Source organism: Aspergillus aculeatus (assembly GCF_001890905.1).
Source record: "Aspergillus aculeatus ATCC 16872 unplaced genomic scaffold ASPACscaffold_15, whole genome shotgun sequence".
NCBI classification, from domain to species: Eukaryota; Fungi; Ascomycota; class Eurotiomycetes; order Eurotiales; family Aspergillaceae; genus Aspergillus; species Aspergillus aculeatus.
Window position 1 is genome coordinate 978,640 of NW_017962990.1, and position 20,587 is coordinate 999,226.

Genomic DNA, 20,587 nt, shown 5'->3' on the forward strand with positions numbered 1-20,587 from the left:
CCCCCGGCCCAGTACGGTAGATGGATTGCGCTTCACCCCTGCCCTGTCTGCCCCCCCTGCCCCAACACACAAATCCCAATACTGATCCTGGGTGATTGGGTGAAGGAATAACCTACTGCAACGGCGCCGCGGCGTCCAGCGAATCCGTGGCAGACGCCACACTCTTCCTCCTCCTCTCCGTCTTCCGGAACCTGCGGTGGTCGCACGCCGCGGCGCACAGCCTCTCCCCCGTCGCCTTCCAGGACGCCCACACCTACTCCCCGCTAACGGCCAGAAACCCCTCCACCCAGACGCTGGGGATCATCGGCCTGGGCGCGATCGGCCTCACCATCGCCCGGAAAGCCAGCGCCGCGTTCCCGGGGATCCGGATCGTGTACCACGATCTCGTCCGCAAGGCCCCCGAGGTTGAGGGAAGTATCAACGCTACCTTCTCGGAAACGCTGGACGGAGTGCTGGGGGAGGCGGACTGCGTGGTCCTCGCTACCCCTTTCGCCGGCAGAACGCTAATCGATGCTGCCACACTTCAGAAATTCAAGAAAGGGGGGAGATTGGTGAATATCGCCAGGGGCGGGTTGGTGGATGAGGAGGCGCTGGTGCAGGCGTTGGAGGAAGGGCGGATCAGTGCGGTGGGGATGGATGTGCATGCCCGGGAGCCGGCGGTGCATCCGCGGTTGGCACAGGATCGGCGCGTGATGATGCTCAGCCATAATGCGGGGGGCACGATGGATACGCATGTGGGCTTTGAGCGGTTGGCAATGGAGAATGTTCTCGGGTTTTTGCTGCGGGGGAAGGCTCTGACGCCGGTGAATGCGCATTTGATTGGGGATGGTGGGGGTAAGAAGGTGAGGAGTTTGTTGTAATAAGATGTTGTTGATGGTGGATGGGAATAAGGTAGTTATGAAGAGAAATCTGGATTATTGTTCATCTTTCTTTTTTTATTTTTGGGGGGCTCTATAGGTATAAGTACAGATACGAACATGAAATCAAACCTCTGGCCACACGCCACCCAACGCCGATTGATTAACGCACAAGCGCACAGCGCATCCATCCACATGTCGGTGGTGCATCACTCGTTGTAGTGGTATACCTAGCATCAGTTAGCACTTGCTCCCACAGGGCCTGGGGAAGCACATACAAAGTAATCCGGCAACCCAAACACCTCGTACCCCAGCCGCTTCGCCATCTTGGCAAATCCCTCCGTCTCCACCAAGTGATAGAACGGGAACGCCGGGAACATCGCCCCGTCGCGGTGCACGTCCGCCTTGACCATCAGCGCGGTACCGCCCACGCCATCCAGTCGGATCTCCCGCCCCGGTTGCGGGTAGTCCTTGTTGGCCATGTAGGCCATGAGACTGCGGTAGGTGGGCAGCTCCGCGTAGCCCTCGAGCAGGATCTCGTCGGGCCCCATCGTGTCCGCCAACTGCTGCGCCGTGGAGCTATCGATCCACGAGTTGAAGTCGTACGGCCGGACGTCCATCTTCTTGGCGTCCTTGTTGTAGTAGCGCTGGAAGCAGTTCGGCACGATGACGGGGCGGTCGTGGCCCGTCAGATCCTGGATGAGCGTGGGGGGCGTCTCGATGATGTCCGAGTCCAGCCACAGCACCCACGAGGTGGCGGGACCCAGCGTCGTGAACAGCAGGCTGTTGCGCGCCAGGCTCATCGACTCGCGGCGCGCCTTCTGGTTCTCCAGCTTGTGCCGCTCCTTCTCGTCCTGCGACTGCAGCGGCGGCTCGAAGTCCTGCCGCAAGATACTGACGCTGGCGAACCGGTCGGCCACCGGCCCGTTCTGGGTGACGCTGATCGCGTGCTCCAGCGCTGCGACCGCCGCGTTGCCGTCCTTGGTCTTGGGCACGATGAACCCGACAGAAATCAGCTCGTGCGGGTAGCTCAGCGCCACCACGTTGTCCCAGTATTCCTGGTAGAACCGCGCCAGCGGCGTCAGGATGAGCACCCGCTCGCCTTTCCGTGCTGCGTCGCTGGTGCTCGTCAGCGCGTTCAGGTTGTAGTGTTCCACCGGCGGCGCCGCGGCGTGGCCATCCTCGCGGACAGCTTGGGATTTGAGGAAGGGTTTCGTCGGTGGTGACAGTGGGTGCTCGGCCGCGTCTTCGCGGCGGAGTTGTGAGGGGTCGAGGTCGGGGGGTGCGTTACCACCGGCGGCCGCAGCGGCGGCGGAAGGGGATGGGGAGAGCAAGAAGCACAGGAAGCCGAAGGCTAGCAAAGCCGCCAGTAGCAAGGTGATGGGACTAGTGCGACGCATGTGGCGTGCCGCGGCCATCGTAGCCAAGCCCGGCTCAACTGCAAGAAAGATTAATTTGCGATGGGAGGTGCAGGAGGATTGTCGTTCCTTTCTCGTATCTGAGGGAGTGGAGGGAAGCAAAGCAAGCGATCAAGGTGGTTTTGCAGCGGTCGGTCGATTCGGAGCTGGGTTGACGAACAGGATTCGGGGGATTCGGTGGCTTAGTCTGGGCCCGGACAGGGAGTAGGTGCGGTACGAATTGGCAGCGGAGATTTAGCCAGCAAGAGGACGAAAAGAAATCACCAACCGTGCCCCAAACATACTGTAGAGAGTGAGTGGAGGAGAGAGACAGGTGGAGTTGGGGAGTTTGAAGGGAAGGAGGAAAAGAGAAGGTGAAGATGCGATGATGGAAGATGTGGTTTAATGGCAGGCTGCCGGGAAACGAAATGGACGCGCGGACCGAATCCAGTGCTCGTTACTGTGTACGGGTAAGTACGATCTGCATCCAGCTAAAAGATGCCAAGCCAGGCTTGTTCCCAGCCGTTGCATTGGGGCCAGATCGCGCCGCATGCGGCCGTTGCACTGCAGAACTGCCCGCCCACTGCTGCCACTGCTGCCATAATTAATTCATGGTTCTATTCGAGTTATTCTAGATGTCTCTAGTCTAGTCTAGTCAAGTGTCGTTCAAGCGCATTTATAGTACAGTGTACGTGTACCCATTCAAGGCAGCGACCGCATCACCCCCTCGAATGCAACCAGAGCCATGGCATTCGCCGGGAATGCTCGCAAGAAACACGGTACAAATCCCCTCCAGTATCCTTTCAATCCTCGCTCGCGATACACCGCGACCGCCGCATCTTTCCACCGCCGGAACTTTCGCTCCCCGTCCCCCAGGGTCCCGCCCATCGGGTCCGTCATGAGCCGTTGCTTAACCACGTCCGACGGATACGAAGTAAGCCAGAAAATCTGCGCCGAGATTCCACCCGCCCAGAAATTGATCGCGGGCGCCGACAGACTAGTCTTCTCTTTCAACATCCGCGTCAGAACATCGTAAGAACCCCACCAGAAGAAAAAGAACGACCGGAACACGATCGTGGCGCAGAGTCCGCGATAAAGTCCCGAGATTCCATGCGTTCGAAGCTACCAGAAACACAAATGTCAGCACACTTCCTGTATCCACGTCGACACCAGCAGCGCATTGAAGCAGGCACCTAGCGACTAGAGCCCTTACCAATTTCCGCACGCAGTCAATCGGGCCCGAGTACATGCGCTTCGTCTTGTCCGCCGAATACTGAATCTGCAGTCGCGCTTTGACGTGTTCCACCGGCGCGGCGATGAAGCTGACCGTCGTCCCCGCCATGATGCCCGCGATTCCGTGCCCGAAACTTGGGAGGGTGGTGGAATCGGTCTGACGACCGCTGAACGGTGTCATCGCGCGTATGTGCGGCTTCGAGAAGACATTCTCGAGTAGTAGGCGGCGGTATAATGTCAACGACCCCAGCATACTGCACGACAATGGGACATGGTCAACATTCGGTAGTCCTGTGGTTTAGGCTTCCAAAATCATCACAACAGGACTTACACCGAATCCATCACCATCCATCCGACCAGCGGCGGCGTGGCTCCTTTGTATAACCCGCTTACTCCTTCCTTGCGCACCGTCTGTAGTACGCAGTCGACCGGACCGCGGAAGTGTGAATCATGGCTGGTTTGTAGGCGTACTTTGACCGTGTCGAACCTGCGATCATCGACCAACAATTAATTCTGCGAAATGGGGTTCTCGGGTGGAGGGTAAAGAAACGTACGGATGTCCAACTAGGAAGCAGCAAAGGCAAATTAGATTGTCTCTTCTAGCAGCGCCAAACGCAGATATTTGAAGAATACGTACCTGTTAACTTTGCAATCCCGGAGAACACGCCCGCAACAAATCCCTTGTAATCGCGCTTCGAGCTCGTAGAGGGAGGGGGCACCCCGCTCTCTGTGCCGGCCTTGGCCATTTTCTGTAAGGATGGGCGCTCCGCCAGACTGGTTGTCGGCGAGGCGACAGGGCTAGGATTCGAAGACATGAGCGGCGGATGGTCCTGGGTGTGAGGGAGGTTCAATCTTCGAATGTTAGGCCAGTGAGGCGTTCCGAGTGGCTGCACCTGGTCGACAGGTATAAAACTCGGTCGGGATGTGCGTTGTGAGGTCCGTTATCGGACTACAAGATTGAGGATGGGCTAATAGATTCGGATGCCGTCCATGGGTTGCGAGAACTACAACGAAATCGATATCACAGCTCAAAGTATCAGTAAACAACCTATGCAGTTTCTCTGGGGTTGGAGGGAGAAGGGATGCAGTCGTGGGGAAAGATGAAAAAGATGGGGGAGACAAATAAGATGAGGAACAATTGATTGAAGATGCGGCCCCGCAAAATCCGGCGGGCTCGGGGAGTTGCAAGCCAGCTCCGGGCGGCAAAACTGCCGGTCGACACCTCGGGGTGGCTACTCTTTCCGCATCTGCACTAGTACATATACCTTAACAGTGATAGTCGTCTCAAGACCAATAATCGATATGGATATCAGTACAATAGATAAAATGCTTGGAACATTGATCGCGGTCAATTTCTATTCCTATTCCAGTCTAGCTCGAGGAAGACAGTCTGTTTCTGTACAGTCCCCGGTATAGTGAAGCTGAAGGTGAAGTAGATGTTATCTCGAGAAATCGAGATAACTCCGAGAGAGGAGAAAATGTAGGCAACGGTAAAACCAGAGAAATGTCGTGTGTAACACAGTAGCCGAAAGAAAAGAATTGAAAATGTCTGGGTTTGGCGATATGGGGTATAGGCGCATGATCTCATAATACACGAGAAAACAAATAAAATGAGAATGAAAATGCAATATGGAGGAGAGAATTAATTTCTCGCGATGATGTGGCTGTTCAGTAGCCCTTCAGCCCTTTTCTAGCCTTCTGCCGGGCCCTCTCGGCCTCGCGGGCGATGAGCTTCTCCACTGCATCAGGCGCCGGGCCGGAGTAGTGGCTCTCGCGGGCAGTAGGGTCGGTGGTTGTGCCCGAGCCCAGATAGCCACCTGCATCCTCGAGTGCGAGAGGTGTAACTGGTCCAGGGCTGTTCAGCGGGTCGAGACGTGGTGCAGATGGACTGGGTGAAAGTGGGCGCGAGGGGGCTTTGATAAGAATGTTTCCATCCGCCAGGTCTCGCCACATGGAGTCGCGAGAGCCGGCTGACGCACGGTATCCGTGCTGTCGGGGTTGTCGAGGTGATGGAGGCTGCGCAGATAGGGTCTGAGAGGTTCCAGAGGACTGATAAACAGCGGGATGGAACCGTGGCAAACTTCCCAGATGAAAGGCTGGGGCTGGTTTGGATGAGTTTCCGCCCCGGGCGCGCGATGGCTGGGGGGAAAGAGGGCGACCAGCTGACGACATGGCAGGAGTAGCGACCGGTGCGTACAATGTCGAGCTATCAGAGCGCATTCTGGACGGTTCAGAGAAGTGTGAACGATGCCCTGGACGAGCTGGTCTTCTATGGGTTGGCTTATCGCGACTTCTCTCGATGTGCTCACGGTGGGCGAAGTAGTAGCCCTTGTCAAAGCGTCCGGTCAACGGGGTCACGGGAAAATCGTGATCGTGCGTGATATGAGATGGCTTTGGTATAGGTATAGGACGAGATGCAGAGTGGTTGAGATTGAGACCCGCGAAATAGTCTGTGGTTTCCGAGACGGGTGAGTGGGGGGATGGCGGACTATAAGTCGACGAGGTGGCCGTTAATTCTTCGAGGGATGACAACGAAACTCTGGTGGGGTGACCGTGTCTCGCAATAAGAGTCTCTAGCTGATCTCGGGCACGAAGACTAGAGGGACGTTGGGAAGGCGATAAAGGCAACGAGGAAAGATTGGCTAAGAGCACGCGATCAGCATGAATCATTGGGAATGTGCAGAACAAGCACAGAGCCAAATGCCACACGTGTCCGGCGGGGGTAATCTTAATCTCTGCCCACAAGTGAAGTTGAAACAATGAAACAGGTCATCGAAGGGTCAGTTGGGATAGAAGAAGAATGCAAGCAACCCAAAGAGGAGAGTGCATTCCACTACTCCAGAGGGGGGGTGGGAAGATCTGCTGGCACAAGGTGGGGCAAAAGGATGATTTGACAGAAAGCGCACAACGGACGAGTGAACGACCGAAGTCGAAGAAGAACTTACCACTGGTCAATGGTGGGGAGTGAATTGAACTGTAGGAGGAGGACGGATAGAGAGAGGGCAAGGAAGATGCAGATGAGGAGGATGCTGAGGGGGAGGAAGGCGGAAAGGCAGCCATTGAGGGTTTTATTCTAGGGATTTGATTGTCTGTCCCTTTTCGTACCGTATTTTTTTGGTTTCTGTTCCCTGTTCAAATTAAATCCCGCTTTTTTTGTGGTTCCAACCAGTACCGAGAGTGGGTTCAACGGTTCAACCGATGGGATGGGATGATTTGGATCCAGGCACCCCGGATGCCTTCTCCTGACAGCGGCTCTTCGCTGCCAAGTCAGGCAGCCAACTCACTGTTTTGCCTGATGGTATTCTCTATGCGGGGTCCGTTGTTGTTGTTGTTGTTGTTGTTTGTACGGTAGATATATTTGAGGTTATCCCAGGATTACGGATACTATTTCGACTTGAATCTTGTCCTCGACCGAGGGGGGGAGGAATTGTCACGCAGGGACAAAAAGAAAAGTTCGGGTCTGTGTCTAAATTGATCGTCAGCTTGCGGGGAAACTCAAACAAAGTTGACAAACGTAAGAAAAACCAAGACCCAAAAAAAGCCCATGGCGTCATGGCGGGAGACGCGGGAATCCATTGTTGAGGGGCAGGCGGGTAACTTATGGTACGGTCGGTATGCATCTTGGATCATCATAAAAGGGGGGTTCCACTTCTTTCCGTTGTGCTGCTGCTGTTGCTGCGATCTGCCCTCCTTCATGTCGAAGGATGTACTCTCCATGCCAATAGTGTTTATATGATTCAGGGAAGTCGGCCAAGAAACAAACGAGAGATGCAGCAGAAAGGAAAATCTCATGCACGACCTACCGATCAAGTTCCTATCTCATTTGGGTGTTGGTTGCGAATGGCATCAACGATTGGTTTCTGTGGAACCGACGGGCACTAGTCACAATCAGGCTAGCCTTCTATGAATCCGAGCTGGTAAGATTGGAAGGTTGTAAGATGGTAACAACTTTGTCGATGGAATGACGCCAACTTGGCTCCGGTCATTGGAGTACACAAGCGAGGAATGACAGGTAGGTAAGTGAAATAACGAAGAGGGGAAAGAAGAATGGTAGGTGAGGCTGGTGTGGTTGGTAAAATGATAGCTGGTCACACCTCATGTAAAACAAATATTTAGTATAGTGGGAACAATAAGGAGGAAAGAATAGGCTGATTGACAACGCATGAGGGGGTCTTGGCAGGCTTCAAAAGGATTCATCGGTCGTGTTTCAATTCAAGCAGGTATTCAAATGAGTACAGTGCAGTAGTGCTGAGCATGTAGGTACAGTACATAAGTGAAATACCTCAGGCAGTCAGGCGGGGCTTGACTAAGCGGAGGCAGGGCGGCGATTAAGTTAAGTAAGAATAGTGAATATGTACAGTACTTCGTACTCCGGGCAGTACTCGTACTTTGTAGATCGTTGTCGGAGAGTTTGTACGACAGAATAAGTGGCCAGATTACTCGTTCCCTGCATGGGGCTCGGATCAGTTTATAACCTTGGAGATTGCTGCGGGAGGATCCAGTTTCCTCCCGCCTGATGCCTCCTCGTTCTGTCGTTAAAACCTGTTGCAACCACACGCGGGAAACTCGGGTGACCTGACCTGTTAGTTCTACCACTATCACCAAAAATAATCCGAGTCAGGACACCGCTTCATCCACAAGAGTGAAGACTGACTACAGTGGAAAAAACGACGATCTCTCGCGCCGCCCTTAGTCTGGCCGACCAAAACCGTTTGGTCTCAGGCGAGTCTAGAGTGAGTGACTAGCTTACCTTCTCCTTTTGTCTGGGTTGGCTCGTTCTAATCACATCCTGATATCAGTACCACCTCTGCCGATCCAGATGTAGTCAACCTGGAGAGGCTATTGGCTGCCGGGCGCTATCACACATTGTTTGTGGCTGATAATGAAGATGGTGGGAGAGGATCATGCAAGCCATTGTCCATTGTTGACAACCCGCGACGATATCCGCGTGTCGTAACCCCAGATCCGAGCAGTTCAGACTGCAAAGTCAATCTGCAGCTATCTGTGCCACCATGGACTGGGTTATCACTTCGGACGGTGGGGAGGACGGGACTTAGGGCTGGAACTTTTTTCATCCTTCTACCAGACTCCTAGCTGGGTTGAGAGGGGAGGTGCGATGTGATGGTGCAAGGATATGTCCCCAGCACCATCAATACCGGGCAAGCTTAAGAGAGTGTCTTGCGTCCGACATTCTGAGTGGATGACTGGTGCCATCCAAACGGCGCAGCACGATCAGCCGACTTGAATCAGATCCCCCCCTCCATCACCGGCTTGCGCGCTTCACAGTACTAATTCAGCAGGGCAGTCTCAATATTCCTGAATCGTCACCTTTCGAAAAACGAGTCTGTGAGTCACCGAAACCTCGACCACAGCCACTCCTAGACCAGTAGGAAGATCCCGAGTGGTCTATTCTACTGAGTAAAGGGAAAGACTGACGCTCATCCATCATCCGCCCATGAAGCTACAGATGAACACCTTTACTGTAACCCATGTCACTACTCGTAGAGATTCGATCGATCCGGATGCGCGGAACACCCTTGACCCAATGCGCAGGCACCAGCATAAAATACCTAGCTCGCACATCAAAAGATCGCCCTGCCACAGGACCTTCGCAAAACTTTTTGTAAGAGGATAACTGTCGTCAAGTTATAACAGTGTCTCCTCGGGAGATCGACTAGGCTGAGAAATCCTAGCCACCGAGGCAATCTATTTCGCAACACGCCAAACACTGTCTTGTCCACTGTGACTGGAATTGCCCCTGCCCAGCTCATCGAGGCACACTGCCCTCCGACCTGCGTCACTCGCTAATGGTACGCTTTCTGTCACACCTTTCCGCTGGAACTAGCTATCAAATAATATATATCGCCCCTCATTCATTGGCGCCCTGGAAGATCGTTTCTGCAGGTCGCCAGATTCGGGAACATGACCATGTAAGTCGCATGCCTGCCTCCTCGACCTTCTCTACGGAGCACTCCTACCATCAACTGGTGTCAGTTGCGCAGTTCAGTATCGGCTTGACTCAAGTAAGTTCCCAGTTGCCAACCCCACACACAACCGCGGGAAAATAGGCCAACCACTCAAATCGTAGGACAATCCCCCCCTTCCCCCACCCTTGCGGGCGCATTCCCTCGGCGATGATTAGGTAACCCATCTTTTAGGTGGTGTGTTCATCATCCATACAAAGTAGTACAAGTAAAGTCCGACAGTCAAGTCCCGAGGACCTGCACTAGTTTCGCACCCTCCTGGAGCAGGGGGGGCACTTCGCTTGTTCCTGTGATCCATTCTGATCCCGGCAATACAGTGTACCTAGTCGCGTTATCAGCCAATGGCATGCGCAGGAGTGGATCAACGGGTAGGAGCGGATAAGCGGAGAACGGAAGTTGATTGTGGCTTTGACGGTTTTCCAAGGCCCCAGTCCATGGTAGCCAATTACTCAGTATCCAGAGACCAAAGCCATACGTACAACTGTCTCAATTGCATTCATGTGCGATGATGGAATAGCGCGTGGTGCTTTCTTACCTGAATATAGACATTGTAGTCTTTTGCTCCCTGACACGGCTATAAGGTTTTAGCTATGGGGAATATTGTTCTACTAGTGCTTAGAATTATTTATCCTGCCTGTTTATCCATTGAGGGAAGTATGCATAACTCTTTCACAAGTTTCTGGTGAAATGATGTTGGTGAAGTGTATTGTTGTGCATATGGTCCTGTTCATTTCATCCTATGCAGGTGCCTTCTGTCTTTGTCTGGCGTAAGCACCTGTCGAATCATTGAATACTCACGAAGTACCAAAGAATATCAGTATGAAGAATATGGATGCACAGCGTATCCTGACCATCGAGGACTGCTTGCAATCATGATCAGTGAGTGCTAAAACGCCTCTCGTGTTGAGGTTACAGGAAACAAAGGTTATCCGGCATCGCCTCAATTAAGCCAGTATAAAGGTGGTATACGGAACCCTTAATAGCTTGCCATCCCGCGGTCACAGTAGTGTGAGTACTCGTAAGTGCAGAGAGTGGGTCCCAATCTGTTTGAGGGTCTCCCGCGTGCATTGGGCAAGTTCAGGGGTGTGCTGCAATGTCAATTTATCGCTTGCTTCATAAGAAAAGTGATACGGACGACAGACTAAAAGACATCTTTGAAAACTGCCTTGAGCGTCTGGTATGCTACGGAGAGGTGCCGACGGGGATTAGTTCCTTTGACTCAAGTGTGTTTGTAGTGATGGCCAGCATTGATTTATGATAGATGGGGTTTATTCCGAGAAACGAGCATCCGGCCTCCCTTCAAAGTGCCTGGTATATTCTTCCCTAGTAACTCAATCTGACCTCCGTCTAACACCACATCAACCCCTTCTAGGGCTATCTTAACCTAACCATCCGGTCAACCCTTGATCCACAGGAATACAAGTCCCATTGATCAAGCTTGACCCTGGCCCGCAGGTGATCGAGAGACAAAGATCCGCCACCTGATCGACATCGCACATTGCCAGCTTAGCAGCTGTCATCATATCCATCGCCTTGTCTTTCCCTTCCATGTTGACCCCTGTCATGAATGCATCCGTGATATTTGTGTCCATCCCACCTAGCATCAGAGCATTACACCGAATGCCCTTGGAGCCATAGAACGTGGCCGTGTTCTTGGTCAAGCCCACCAGGCCATGTTTACTCGCCGTGTACGCAGCACCTATAGTTGCGTGTGTAAGTTACCAATTTGGGGATTGAAGGATAAAGCACTGACCCGCCGCAAAGCCTGCCTTCCCAGCCACGGACACGATGTTCACGATGCGCCCATCCACCACATCCCTTTTCAGCATATCCTGCACCGCCAACTTGCTGAGCAGATATGGCGCCGTCAAATTGACCGCGATCACGCGATTCCAAAGGTCCTCATCTAGTTCTCCGACAGGGTCAAATCGGTCCATGATTCCGGCGTTGTTGATCAGGATATCCAGCTTCTGAAACCGGGCGACGATCTCCTGGAAGAGGGTCTGCACGTCCGACGCGGAGGTGATATCGGTCTTAATCGTCAGCAGTCGGCTGGCGTTGTCGCCGACTGTGAGTTCTTCGGATGTGTGTTCGAGGCGATCCTGGTTGATGTCGCAGATGACAACGTTGGCGCCGGCTTGGAGGTATCGGGTTGCGATAATCTTGCCCAGCCCGCCTGCACCGCCGGTCACAAGGCACGTTTTCCCGCTCAGGTTGATGGACATGGTGTTTTAACTTGGATGAAGTCCTCTGCTCAACATTGTAGTGCGAGATCAACAGCGGAGTTTATATACTTGGCCTCTTCGGATCGAAACCGTATTTCCGCATTTTGCGTATACGCTTTCCCACACTCCCTAGATTTATACCCCTGAGCTAGTCTCAACAGCTTTGAAATCTCGGTTATGAGCCCCGAGGACCAGTCAGGTGGGCGCTTGAGGTGGTGAAGCCGCGTATTGACGGCCATGGAATGTCGTATTGGCGTATTCGGCTCGTCAGGGCGGCGAGTGGATCCTTCCGCAGCTCTATGCTCGTCTCGCAAGGAGGGAATACGCGAATACGCGTGTGGATATACTGCCAATCTCGCAGCCTGGAGCCGACACATCTGCTGTATGTCTGTTGCTTTAGGTGCGGGACTTGTTCTGGCTATTTCTCCTGTGGGCATTCCTGAAATTGGCCTTGCTCGTCGAGACCTTAAAAGAATATTGCTGGCAGCCCTGCGGCATCGCTAGTCAGGCTGCTCACCGCCGCAATCTTGGTGGTTCCTGGCTAGTTCCTCTGGCCAACCTCACGTAGCGGAATGAATTCATCACTGATGCACGTCTCCGACAATCCATCCTTATCGATAATTATTTGTCGAGAAAGTGACCCGAGAGCCTTAGATGCAGTGGGCCATCGTGACCAAGCTTATGACTTCTCCCTTCTCGTGGACACTGCGCTAGATCATGATTGATAATGGTTGTGAGTACGCAAGCTCAATGATGACCATTCGGGGTGTGAGTACTATTTTCCAGAGAATCCACGGCAGCGGTGACGGAAACCAGCCAGATGACAAGTCATTATGCTTCCAAACAGCTCCTCTGGCAAGGATTGTGTATCAAGTGAGTCATGGCTTGTGTTATAGCTCTTAAAACATTCCCGCGTTGCAGGACAGTAACTGACATTCCGACAGTAGCTTGCTTGCTTTGTTGGGCCAGAAACGGTCAGGAAAATAAATTCAAGCACCAACTTATACAGCTCTCAAGCCAATTCCCATTCACTAAGGATTATCGCCTCCTCATAAAGACTGACTCCTAAATCTGGGACTTCCCCGCGTTTAGTCCGTCTTAAGACGAGATTTGTGGGTCAGTCGGTCTTGAATGCACATCATAAGTTATTCTGCATTAGCTCAGACAGGGTCCAGACTATGCAGAATCGCGCATGCCCGAGGCCAATGTCATCGAGCGACTCGGCGTCAGTCTCGCCGATCGCTGACAGACGGCCATAAGTAGTTATAGCGAAGTGGTAATCCTTGTCTGTCTCGTTTGGCTTGCGCCTCAAACAAGGGGTTTCTCGGCTTCTGGCGAGCTTGGCTTGTGAGTGGCACCACGGAGATGAGAGTCATCGGTAATCCGTTCATGAAAGAACGGCAAAATATTCTACATCTATCGAATAAGGGATTCTCGTTGTCGTGATAAGCTTATCATCATGGCATGGCTGTTACACAACAGGATGACTTGAAGCGCAAGGGAGGTTGTGCTATTTGTTCCTGACTCTTTATGCTCCACCGTGCATCGCGAGAACCTTCTCCTTTGGGTTAAATTGCAACCACCTGCCGGTTATCTTATCGCTCCCCCGGTTATCGCTTCCCCAGTTTCATCGGCATTGGTCAAGTATCTACTAAGTTCTTACTGAACCAGGCGGCAGTTGCAGCCCTAATGCTGTCTCATCACTGTGCTTGCGGTTGATAAATAGCCCTCCGACGCTCATCCCTGAGTGAATAGCTGCTCCTGTTGACTACATCCACAAGGCATAGTGAAGATGCTTCCACAAGATGATGAGATTCAGCAAATCCCCCCTGCATCGACGGGGGAAGATGTTCGTTTGGAGCATTTAGGATACGAGCAAGGTATGGGTGACCGATGACGTTAGTCCAAGACATGCTGACCGTGTATCTTCGCAAAGAGCTCAAACGGACCTTCGGGCTGCTGGGTATGATCGGTTTCAGTTTTAGTGTAGTCACCTCGTATGTCTCGGTCCTCCCAAGGTATCGAATGATATCATCCTGCTAACTTGACGATCAGCTGGACGGCGCTGAGCGGTGTCTTCATCGTGGGAGTGACCTCGGGTGGTCCACCTGTCATGGTTTTCAGTTTCATTGGAGTCAGCCTGCTCACCCTTGCCGTTGCCATCCCCATGGCGGAAATGTGTTCGATGTACCCAGTGGCAGGAGGTCAATACTCGTGGGTTGCGGCATTAGCACCTCCCAAGATCGCTCGGGGGCTGTCATATGTAACCGGCTGGTTCATGCTTATAGGTATGCTTACCCCTTCTTTCGTGTCTAATATTCAAACCATATCTAACCAAGACCTGTCGGAACTTACAGGCCTCCTTGCGATGGGCGCGACCAACAATTCTATCGCCGCCCAGTTTGTCCTCGGGATGGCCAACCTCGTCTTCCCATCCTATGAGATCCAACGCTGGCAAACGGTGCTGGTCGCCTACCTCGTTGCCCTCCTGGCTGCGGCCATCAACATCTGGGGCCCGCACCTCCTTAACCGCCTCGCGCGCTTTATTCTGATTTGGAACATTGGCGCCTTCTTCATCACAATCATCGTCCTCCTCGCGACCAATGACCACAAACAACCCGCCTCGTTCGTCTTCGTGAACTTTCAAAATACCACGGGATGGGACAAAGCGATGGCCGCCATCGTTGGCATTCTGCAGGCCTGCTTCGGGATGTGCTGCTATGACGCGCCCTCCCACATGACGGAAGAGATGAAATCGGCCTCTAAGCAAGCGCCGCAGGCCATCATCATGAGTGTGGTGCTGGGTGCCGTCACCGGGTTTGCGTTCCTGCTGGTGCTCTGCTTCTGCATCGGCGACATCACCGCGACTGCCAACTCGGCCACGGGTGTCCCGGTCATCCAGATCTTCTACGACTCAACCGGCAGCAAGGCTGCCGCCTGTGTGCTGGCCAGCATGATCGCTGTGATCGTCATCGTGGCGGGCAACAACATCCTGGCTGAGGGCTCGCGCTGCGTCTACGCCTTTGCCCGCGACCACGGCCTCCCTTGCAGCACCTGGCTGGCCAAAGTGGACAAGAAGAGACAAGTCCCGGTGAACGCTGTGTTGTTGACACTCGTTGTGCAGCTGGCGCTGGACGCGATTGATTTCGGGACGAGTACTGGCTTCGAGACGGTGATTGCTATTTCCACTGAAGGGTTCTGTACGTTGCTTGTCTCTTTCTCCTGCACTCCTCACCCACTTCCAACATTATCACAGTCAAACTAACCCTCTGACCCAAACACAGACCTTTCCTACGCCACCGCTCTCGCCAGCCGCCTTCTGGGCTACATTACCTCCCACCAGAAGACAATGACCGGCCCCTTCGCCCTGCCATCCTCTCTCTCCATCGCCCTCAACGTCCTCGGCCTGCTCTTCCTGCTGTTTGCCTCGATCACCTTCAACTTCCCCACCACCTACCCGGTCACCGACGATTCGATGAACTACACCAGCGCTGCTATCGGGGTTATCGCCCTGATTGCCCTGGGAACGTGGGTGACCACCGGGCGGAAGCATTTCACAGGACCTGCGGGTGGTGCCGCATCGCAGGGTATGGTGGTTGAGACTGGGAAGGTTGTGGAGGATGTGGAGCCGGAGGGAATGTCGGCGGGAATGGAGAAGAAGGGATGAACTTTTGTTTGTGGTATATGACTCATTGTTTGAGTATTAAAATGAGGCTTTTGACAACAGTATGCTTTGTTGGTTGATCTTATGTGTAACTCAATTGTATTGTAAGTGATGCAGTGATGTTCTATAAAAAATCGTCTAGGATCTTTCCCGAAATATAAATAACCTCTAGTAACCGACCCTTTGGCAGATTGGCCACGTGACCTTGCAACACTTGTGCATCTGGCTAAGTAAAGACTTTTGATTTGTAGGATAGAATTCTGCCTCGATATAATGTTTTCTAGACAGAGATACCCTTAGCCTAGCTTTGTATTGGTAATTCGTTTCAGGTAGGTTCGCCATACCGAGGATCCAGAGTAAAACCCCATACAAGGCGATAGTGTGTCACCAGGAAGGCATCACTTGTCTCAGGTGACGATATTATATTTTAGTTTCGGAGCCACCCTTTATTTCATAATCTGATCACCAACTAACGCTTGTGTACTTGATCCCTGGCATAGTGCTGTGGTTGAAGACTGCCCTGGGTTGCCGGCTTAGTTCATTGATGTCTACAAACAAGATAATCTATGACTCTAGTAGCACCTTTGTTCATTGATACTGTAGGCGGACCACTGCTCTGATCGTCTATGTACTGTGCAATAGACGTGGCTCCAGCCAGAATCGATCATTTTCATCCCAACTAAATTGGTATCCCGCGAAGTAAGTAGGGCCGGACATTGTTCATATGACCCAAGACAGACACAGACACTTTTAGCCCAACAAAGAAATCCGAAGAAGAAATAAGAGGAAACTCAACGCCATTCTCGCCAAAATGCAAAGAGATTTGTTTTATATCAGGGCACCCAAATCATGACCGGTTCTTCTCCCACTTGGTGATTCTCCGCTTCAGATCGCCCGCGGTCTGCTGCATCGGGTTCAATCTCCGGTCCCGCGCCATGGCGGCGTAGTTGTCGCCGTGCTTCTCCACCAGTCGCAGAATCCACTCCTCCTCTCTCTTGCTTTGGTGGCGGGGCTTCTTGGCGGCGACCTTGCGGCTCTCCAGGTCGGCCTGGAGCTCGAGCTGCCGGACGATCTCGCTGTCGGCCTTCTGCTTCTGTTGCGCACTCATCGCCTTATCACCCTCCGCCTCCTCGTCGTCCGACAGATCATTCAGCGGGTCGTTCAGCGGGTTGCTGCGCTTGTGCTTGCGGCCTGCCACTTCAATCTCGTCGTCGTCCTCGGGCCGGATGACGCGCAGGATCTTGCCGGTCTCCGGGTCGCGCTCGACGCGGATCTCGCTGGCCGCGTTCTTCTGTGCCACCGCGGTCGCGCTGCTCTTGATGTGCAGCGAATCCTCCCGTTCGCGCGCGACGCCCCCCTCCTTCGTGGGCCGCTTCTCGGATCCTCCCGTCGGCGCATTCAGGCGGTGCACCAGCCCCAGATTGCGGTAGTTTTGTGTGAGGGTCAAATCGCGGTTCCTGTTGATTCAAGAAAAGAAATCGCATGTTAGCTGTGTCGTTGCGCAGGGAGGGGCTGTGAAGTTGTGTCGAGGAGAATCCTCGTTACGGGATGATTTTGGTCCGTACCAGTTCTCAGCGATGATGGCATTTCCCAGAACATTGATCTTCTTCCGGCCATTCTTCAGGAGACCGGTGCGCTTGGCCTTGGCCTTGGGCAAGCCGGAGCGGTTCTTTCTCTTCTGGCGCACGTTGGTCATAGTGTGTTGATTGTTCGGGAGTTGGACTGTTGGTTGAAGTGAGTGTTGGCTGGCTGCCTCAAAAAAAAAGTTATCGGGCCTCCCGAAAACTTGTGAAGGTTGTTTGCATTTCTTGTCTTGGCATGTTTGCCGTGAGATTGATAAGGAGAGCAAAGATCCGGAGATCGGGGGTTCCGATGAGTCCAACACGCGCTCGCGCCGCCGCTTTCTCCGCTAGGGTGGACTAAGGGTCTTACCTACTAGTAATTTAAATTTCCCCCCTCCCCCAGTCAGCTCAGCTCTCCATGACCTGTCCATAACCTGCTTCTTTTGTCAATTGCCCCGCTGGATCCCCTCACGGTCATGGTTTCCACTGCTTCTCTGCCAATGCGTCGCATTGTCTTGGCTCTTGCCGCTGGGGTAGTCTTATTTTCTGCTTTGGCTGTCGCTCAGGATGCTATCTCCGTCGGAGAGCTGTCCGCAGGGGAGATCGAGGATGAGTTGCAGGTGAGTTTGTCTATCTTTCGTGGATCCTGCCCGCTGTGCTACTTCCGCTGTGCTACTTTCTCATACTCTCATGGTCCATTTGGGACTGACACGATTCTCAGAAATGCCCCTTGGTCGAGTCCCTCAACGAGCATAAGCGCGCCACGAGCCCCCAAACCACCAGCCTGATGTCCAAGATCTTCGCGGTCCTGTTCCCCGGCAGCCCAGCGGTCAATGCGATCCTGGCCACCATCTACATCTCTGGACCTCCCAGTACGCCGGCCCCATCTCATTATCTCGATCACCCCAGCTGACATACAAACACCTCCCTCAGACTTCCTTCTCGCCCTCTGCCCCCCGAACATCGACCCCTCCTCCCTCTCCGTGATGGTCGCCTTCGCCGTCGGCGGACTCCTGGGCGACACAATCTTCCACCTCCTCCCAGAGATCTTTTTGGGCGAAGACGCTCCCGACCACGTCCGCTTCGTGATGGTCGAGCCGAACCGCAACCTCCTCCTGGGACTCGGCATCATGGTGGGCTTCTTCACCTTCGTCGCCATGGACAAGGCTCTCCGCATCGCGACTGGCGGCCAGGGGGGTCACTCACACTCGCACTCGCATGAACACGAACACCGCCAGATCGCACCCTCCGCCACAGCTACCAGCAGCTCCCCCACCACCAACACCACCACCAGCAACAACGTCAAAAACCGCAAACCCGCCGCCGCCTCTCCGCCATCATCCTCCACTTCCCTTGTTGCTACGCCCGAACCCACCCCCAGCACCAGCATCAAACTCGGCGGCTACCTCAATTTAATCGCCGACTTCACCCACAACATCACCGACGGCCTAGCCATGTCCTCCTCGTTCTACGCCTCCCCGACCATCGGCGCCACCACGACCGTGGCCGTCTTCTTCCACGAGATCCCCCACGAGGTCGGCGACTTTGCCCTGCTGATCCAGTCCGGGTTCTCGAAGCGCAAGGCCATGGGCGCGCAGTTCGTCACGGCCATCGGGGCGTTCCTGGGCACCTTCATCGGGATCGCGGTGCAGGAGCTCGGTGGGAATTCTGCTGCTGCTGCCACCTCTTCCGCACCAACGGCGGGTCTCCTCGGCACGAGTCTCACCTGGGGCGATATGCTTCTCCCCTTCACGGCGGGGACGTTCCTGTACGTGGGCACGGTGTCGGTCATCCCCGAGCTGCTGGAGACGAGCGGCAAGGACAAGCGCACGGAGGTGAAGCACATGATCACCCAGTTTTTGGCGGTTGCGGCGGGGGCGGGGATTATGTTGTGGTAAGTTATCCCCCCCACTCTCCTTCTTTCCTCTTGCAAATTACTTCTCAAGATTTGGTAATCGGTGATACTGACGGTGTGGTATGATAGGATCTCCTGGGATTGAGGTTATGCGAACAGAGATTTGAGATGTGTGAGGTGGGTTACGTGATGAGGATATTGTATTGTTTAGATCACGCTCGCTTTTGGATGATTCAGGTGTAGACTCGTAAAAAAGTTAAGGTTATGAGATGACAGTGCATGCTTAAGACTTAGGTGAAACTGGCGATCTTCACTGCCCACAGTATACTAGACGTAGCAGGGCAGTACTTCCCCCCATCACATCACCCCTCTTGCATGGTATGTGGCTCATCTATAACCATAATTCAAAACATAGGTAAGCGCTATGGTACCAGACAGAAGAATAGCAAGAAGGGTAGCCGAGTCAGTCCTACTCATTCTCCTATCATCATCCTCACTGCATGAGATACGCCACCGTGCGGCGGATTTTGCGGGCCGATATGCATAGTAGTGTCGATGAGACGGCACCAAGCGTCGATCGGGTACCTTCCTGGCACAGCGTCTTGGTGTGGGAGATGAGTCCGCGGATCGTCAATGCCCCTATTCAGAAGAGCAGAACGGTTTTGGCTGTGGCTAGATTGGCGAATTCGTACAGTGGCGGGTGAGCGAGGTCATTTTCCGGGAAAGGTAGTGGCTCTGGAGCAGGTCGCAGCACGCTGGGGTCCCAGGGCGCAGAAAGTCGACTCTCTGAGGAGCGGCTCTCGCTCAACCCATCAGGCAAACATGTGTGCAGCCTTTCTGCCAGGTCGAGACAGTGCTGGAGTAACATCTGGGCGGCTGCTTCCTTACACTCGGAACGAGGCTGGCGGAGTATCCATGCCATCACCCTCAGCGCATCGCTATATAATTCCCCGCCGTATTTCATCAGCGGGAGGTCGTTGGCTTTCCCCCCCGAGAATGCGCACACGAGGGCCTTGATGGACCGGTCTAGAAGCGCCGACTCGCCGGCTAGACACGGAAACCGCGCCATGAGGAAGTACCAGCTATCATCCTTTGCGCTGAGAACATTGAGACTAGAGTTGGAAGCGAAGAATGTGTTCATAAAAGTCGAGAAGAGCTGGGCCCGGACTTCAGTTTCCAGATTTAGAGGCGTCGGGAGTGCGAGCGGATTCAATTGTCCGAGCATTTGGGTCACCGGCCTTCTGCTTGTGCCGGAGGCATCGACTCGAGTGACGGGGGGTATGGTGGAGGAAATGTCGACTCGTCTCGTAGCCTAGACATCGCGTGCCCCTCCCTGATGCATCGTGCACACTCAGGCTTCGCAAGGTCGCATTAATCCGAGGGGGGGTGAGTTAGTATCACGATGGTTTCCTGGTCAGTGATCGGAAGGGGGGCAATCAGGAAGTAAGGCAAGAATTGGTAGTATCTGATCTCACGTGGCTTGGAGTCAGGTACATACCGTCCCACTAACTCGCTCACAAGATAGTCACCTGCATTCTGCTTGGTTGTCCTTTTATTAGCAATGGTTAATGTGGCGCAGGGGAGTTAAACCCCTCGGGACTAGTAGTGCAACATGAAGATAAGCCTTGGGCTATCATCACACAGTGCGGAGTAACTTAGACCACTAAGCCTTCGGTCTGGATGGCCACTGTTTTGGTTGATCCCGAGAACCATGTGGGGAGGAAGAACAAGCCAAGGGGTCGAAGGTTGAAAGAGTCCGTGGCATGGCAGCAGCAATCAGACCCGGGCTGACTCAACTTACTGGCTGCGA

The 20,587-nt window shown here is 53.7% G+C and overlaps 9 protein-coding genes across 9 annotated transcripts in view; 3 read left to right on the plus strand and 6 right to left on the minus strand.

Moving 5' to 3' along the window:
* Window positions 1-860, plus strand: part of ASPACDRAFT_63311 (uncharacterized protein) — a gene marked incomplete at both ends in the record, with an annotated part of 11,138 nt that extends 10,278 nt beyond the window's left edge. The window contains one exon of the mRNA XM_020203878.1: window positions 106-860. Coding sequence (XP_020053345.1) covers window positions 106-860 — 755 coding nt within the window. The remainder of the gene's footprint in view (window positions 1-105) is intronic.
* Window positions 861-902: 42 nt separating this feature from the next.
* On the minus strand, window positions 903-2,644 carry ASPACDRAFT_124971 (mannosyltransferase complex subunit MNN9). The gene is made up of 2 exons (XM_020196770.1): window positions 1,136-2,644; window positions 903-1,087 (listed from the first exon to the last, which is right to left on the minus strand). Exons 1-2 carry the CDS (start codon window positions 2,255-2,257, stop codon window positions 1,067-1,069), a joined length of 1,143 nt encoding a protein of 380 aa, XP_020053346.1. The 5' UTR covers window positions 2,258-2,644; the 3' UTR covers window positions 903-1,066.
* A 220-nt stretch (window positions 2,645-2,864) lies between these two features.
* On the minus strand, window positions 2,865-4,281 carry ASPACDRAFT_81126 (putative mitochondrial carrier protein). Its single transcript, XM_020205802.1, has 5 exons — window positions 4,125-4,281; window positions 4,042-4,051; window positions 3,819-3,974; window positions 3,468-3,741; window positions 2,865-3,376 (listed from the first exon to the last, which is right to left on the minus strand). The coding sequence occupies exons 1-5, from the start codon at window positions 4,231-4,233 to the stop codon at window positions 2,957-2,959; spliced, it is 969 nt and encodes a 322-aa protein (XP_020053347.1). The 5' UTR covers window positions 4,234-4,281; the 3' UTR covers window positions 2,865-2,956.
* A 541-nt stretch (window positions 4,282-4,822) lies between these two features.
* On the minus strand, window positions 4,823-5,949 carry ASPACDRAFT_81127 (uncharacterized protein). The gene has a single exon (XM_020205803.1). The coding sequence runs from the start codon at window positions 5,705-5,707 to the stop codon at window positions 5,156-5,158; it is 552 nt and encodes a 183-aa protein (XP_020053348.1). The 5' UTR covers window positions 5,708-5,949; the 3' UTR covers window positions 4,823-5,155.
* A 4,763-nt stretch (window positions 5,950-10,712) lies between these two features.
* On the minus strand, window positions 10,713-11,696 carry ASPACDRAFT_1874381 (SDR family NAD(P)-dependent oxidoreductase; the record flags this gene model as incomplete). Its single annotated transcript, XM_020198034.1, has 2 exons — window positions 10,713-11,170; window positions 11,225-11,696. 2 exons carry the CDS (start codon window positions 11,694-11,696, stop codon window positions 10,851-10,853), a joined length of 792 nt encoding a protein of 263 aa, XP_020053349.1. The 3' UTR covers window positions 10,713-10,850.
* A 1,417-nt stretch (window positions 11,697-13,113) lies between these two features.
* ASPACDRAFT_124980 (putative GABA permease) lies at window positions 13,114-15,503 on the plus strand. The gene is made up of 5 exons (XM_020196771.1): window positions 13,114-13,576; window positions 13,633-13,693; window positions 13,752-13,984; window positions 14,054-14,896; window positions 14,981-15,503. Exons 1-5 carry the CDS (start codon window positions 13,489-13,491, stop codon window positions 15,361-15,363), a joined length of 1,608 nt encoding a protein of 535 aa, XP_020053350.1. The 5' UTR covers window positions 13,114-13,488; the 3' UTR covers window positions 15,364-15,503.
* Window positions 15,504-15,928: 425 nt separating this feature from the next.
* On the minus strand, window positions 15,929-17,108 carry ASPACDRAFT_124981 (nucleolar protein 16). The gene is made up of 2 exons (XM_020196772.1): window positions 16,926-17,108; window positions 15,929-16,817 (listed from the first exon to the last, which is right to left on the minus strand). The coding sequence occupies exons 1-2, from the start codon at window positions 17,054-17,056 to the stop codon at window positions 16,208-16,210; spliced, it is 741 nt and encodes a 246-aa protein (XP_020053351.1). The 5' UTR covers window positions 17,057-17,108; the 3' UTR covers window positions 15,929-16,207.
* Window positions 17,109-17,422: 314 nt separating this feature from the next.
* Window positions 17,423-18,922, plus strand: ASPACDRAFT_54334 (Zn(2+) transporter YKE4; the record flags this gene model as incomplete). Its single annotated transcript, XM_020202865.1, has 4 exons — window positions 17,423-17,542; window positions 17,644-17,794; window positions 17,856-18,816; window positions 18,907-18,922. 4 exons carry the CDS (start codon window positions 17,423-17,425, stop codon window positions 18,920-18,922), a joined length of 1,248 nt encoding a protein of 415 aa, XP_020053352.1.
* Window positions 18,923-19,139: 217 nt separating this feature from the next.
* Window positions 19,140-20,364, minus strand: ASPACDRAFT_1859079 (uncharacterized protein). Its single transcript, XM_020197649.1, has one exon. It carries the CDS (start codon window positions 20,000-20,002, stop codon window positions 19,421-19,423), a length of 582 nt encoding a protein of 193 aa, XP_020053353.1. The 5' UTR covers window positions 20,003-20,364; the 3' UTR covers window positions 19,140-19,420.
* Window positions 20,365-20,587: the final 223 nt, after the last annotated feature.

What these genes read in the sequence shown, in the direction of transcription:
- ASPACDRAFT_81126 (XM_020205802.1), bottom strand. Translation starts at nt 4,233, where the DNA reads ATGGCCAAGGCCGGCACAGAGAGCGGGGTGCCCCCTCCCTCTACGAGC. An exon ending in TGGATGGTGATGGATTCGGT is followed by an intron (nt 3,742 to 3,818) that starts GTAAGTCCTGTT and finishes ATTGTCGTGCAG; the next exon opens with TATGCTGGGGTCGTTGACAT. An exon ending in TTGACTGCGTGCGGAAATTG is followed by an intron (nt 3,377 to 3,467) that starts GTAAGGGCTCTA and finishes TGTTTCTGGTAG; the next exon opens with CTTCGAACGCATGGAATCTC.
- ASPACDRAFT_124971 (XM_020196770.1), bottom strand. Translation starts at nt 2,257, where the DNA reads ATGCGTCGCACTAGTCCCATCACCTTGCTACTGGCGGCTTTGCTAGCC. An exon ending in TTGGGTTGCCGGATTACTTT is followed by an intron (nt 1,088 to 1,135) that starts GTATGTGCTTCC and finishes AACTGATGCTAG; the next exon opens with GTATACCACTACAACGAGTG.
- ASPACDRAFT_124980 (XM_020196771.1), top strand. Translation starts at nt 13,489, where the DNA reads ATGCTTCCACAAGATGATGAGATTCAGCAAATCCCCCCTGCATCGACG. An exon ending in CGGCTGGTTCATGCTTATAG is followed by an intron (nt 13,985 to 14,053) that starts GTATGCTTACCC and finishes CGGAACTTACAG; the next exon opens with GCCTCCTTGCGATGGGCGCG. An exon ending in TATTTCCACTGAAGGGTTCT is followed by an intron (nt 14,897 to 14,980) that starts GTACGTTGCTTG and finishes ACCCAAACACAG; the next exon opens with ACCTTTCCTACGCCACCGCT.
- ASPACDRAFT_124981 (XM_020196772.1), bottom strand. Translation starts at nt 17,056, where the DNA reads ATGACCAACGTGCGCCAGAAGAGAAAGAACCGCTCCGGCTTGCCCAAG. An exon ending in GCCATCATCGCTGAGAACTG is followed by an intron (nt 16,818 to 16,925) that starts GTACGGACCAAA and finishes TTGAATCAACAG; the next exon opens with GAACCGCGATTTGACCCTCA.
- ASPACDRAFT_81127 (XM_020205803.1), bottom strand. Translation starts at nt 5,707, where the DNA reads ATGCGCTCTGATAGCTCGACATTGTACGCACCGGTCGCTACTCCTGCC.
- ASPACDRAFT_1859079 (XM_020197649.1), bottom strand. Translation starts at nt 20,002, where the DNA reads ATGCTCGGACAATTGAATCCGCTCGCACTCCCGACGCCTCTAAATCTG.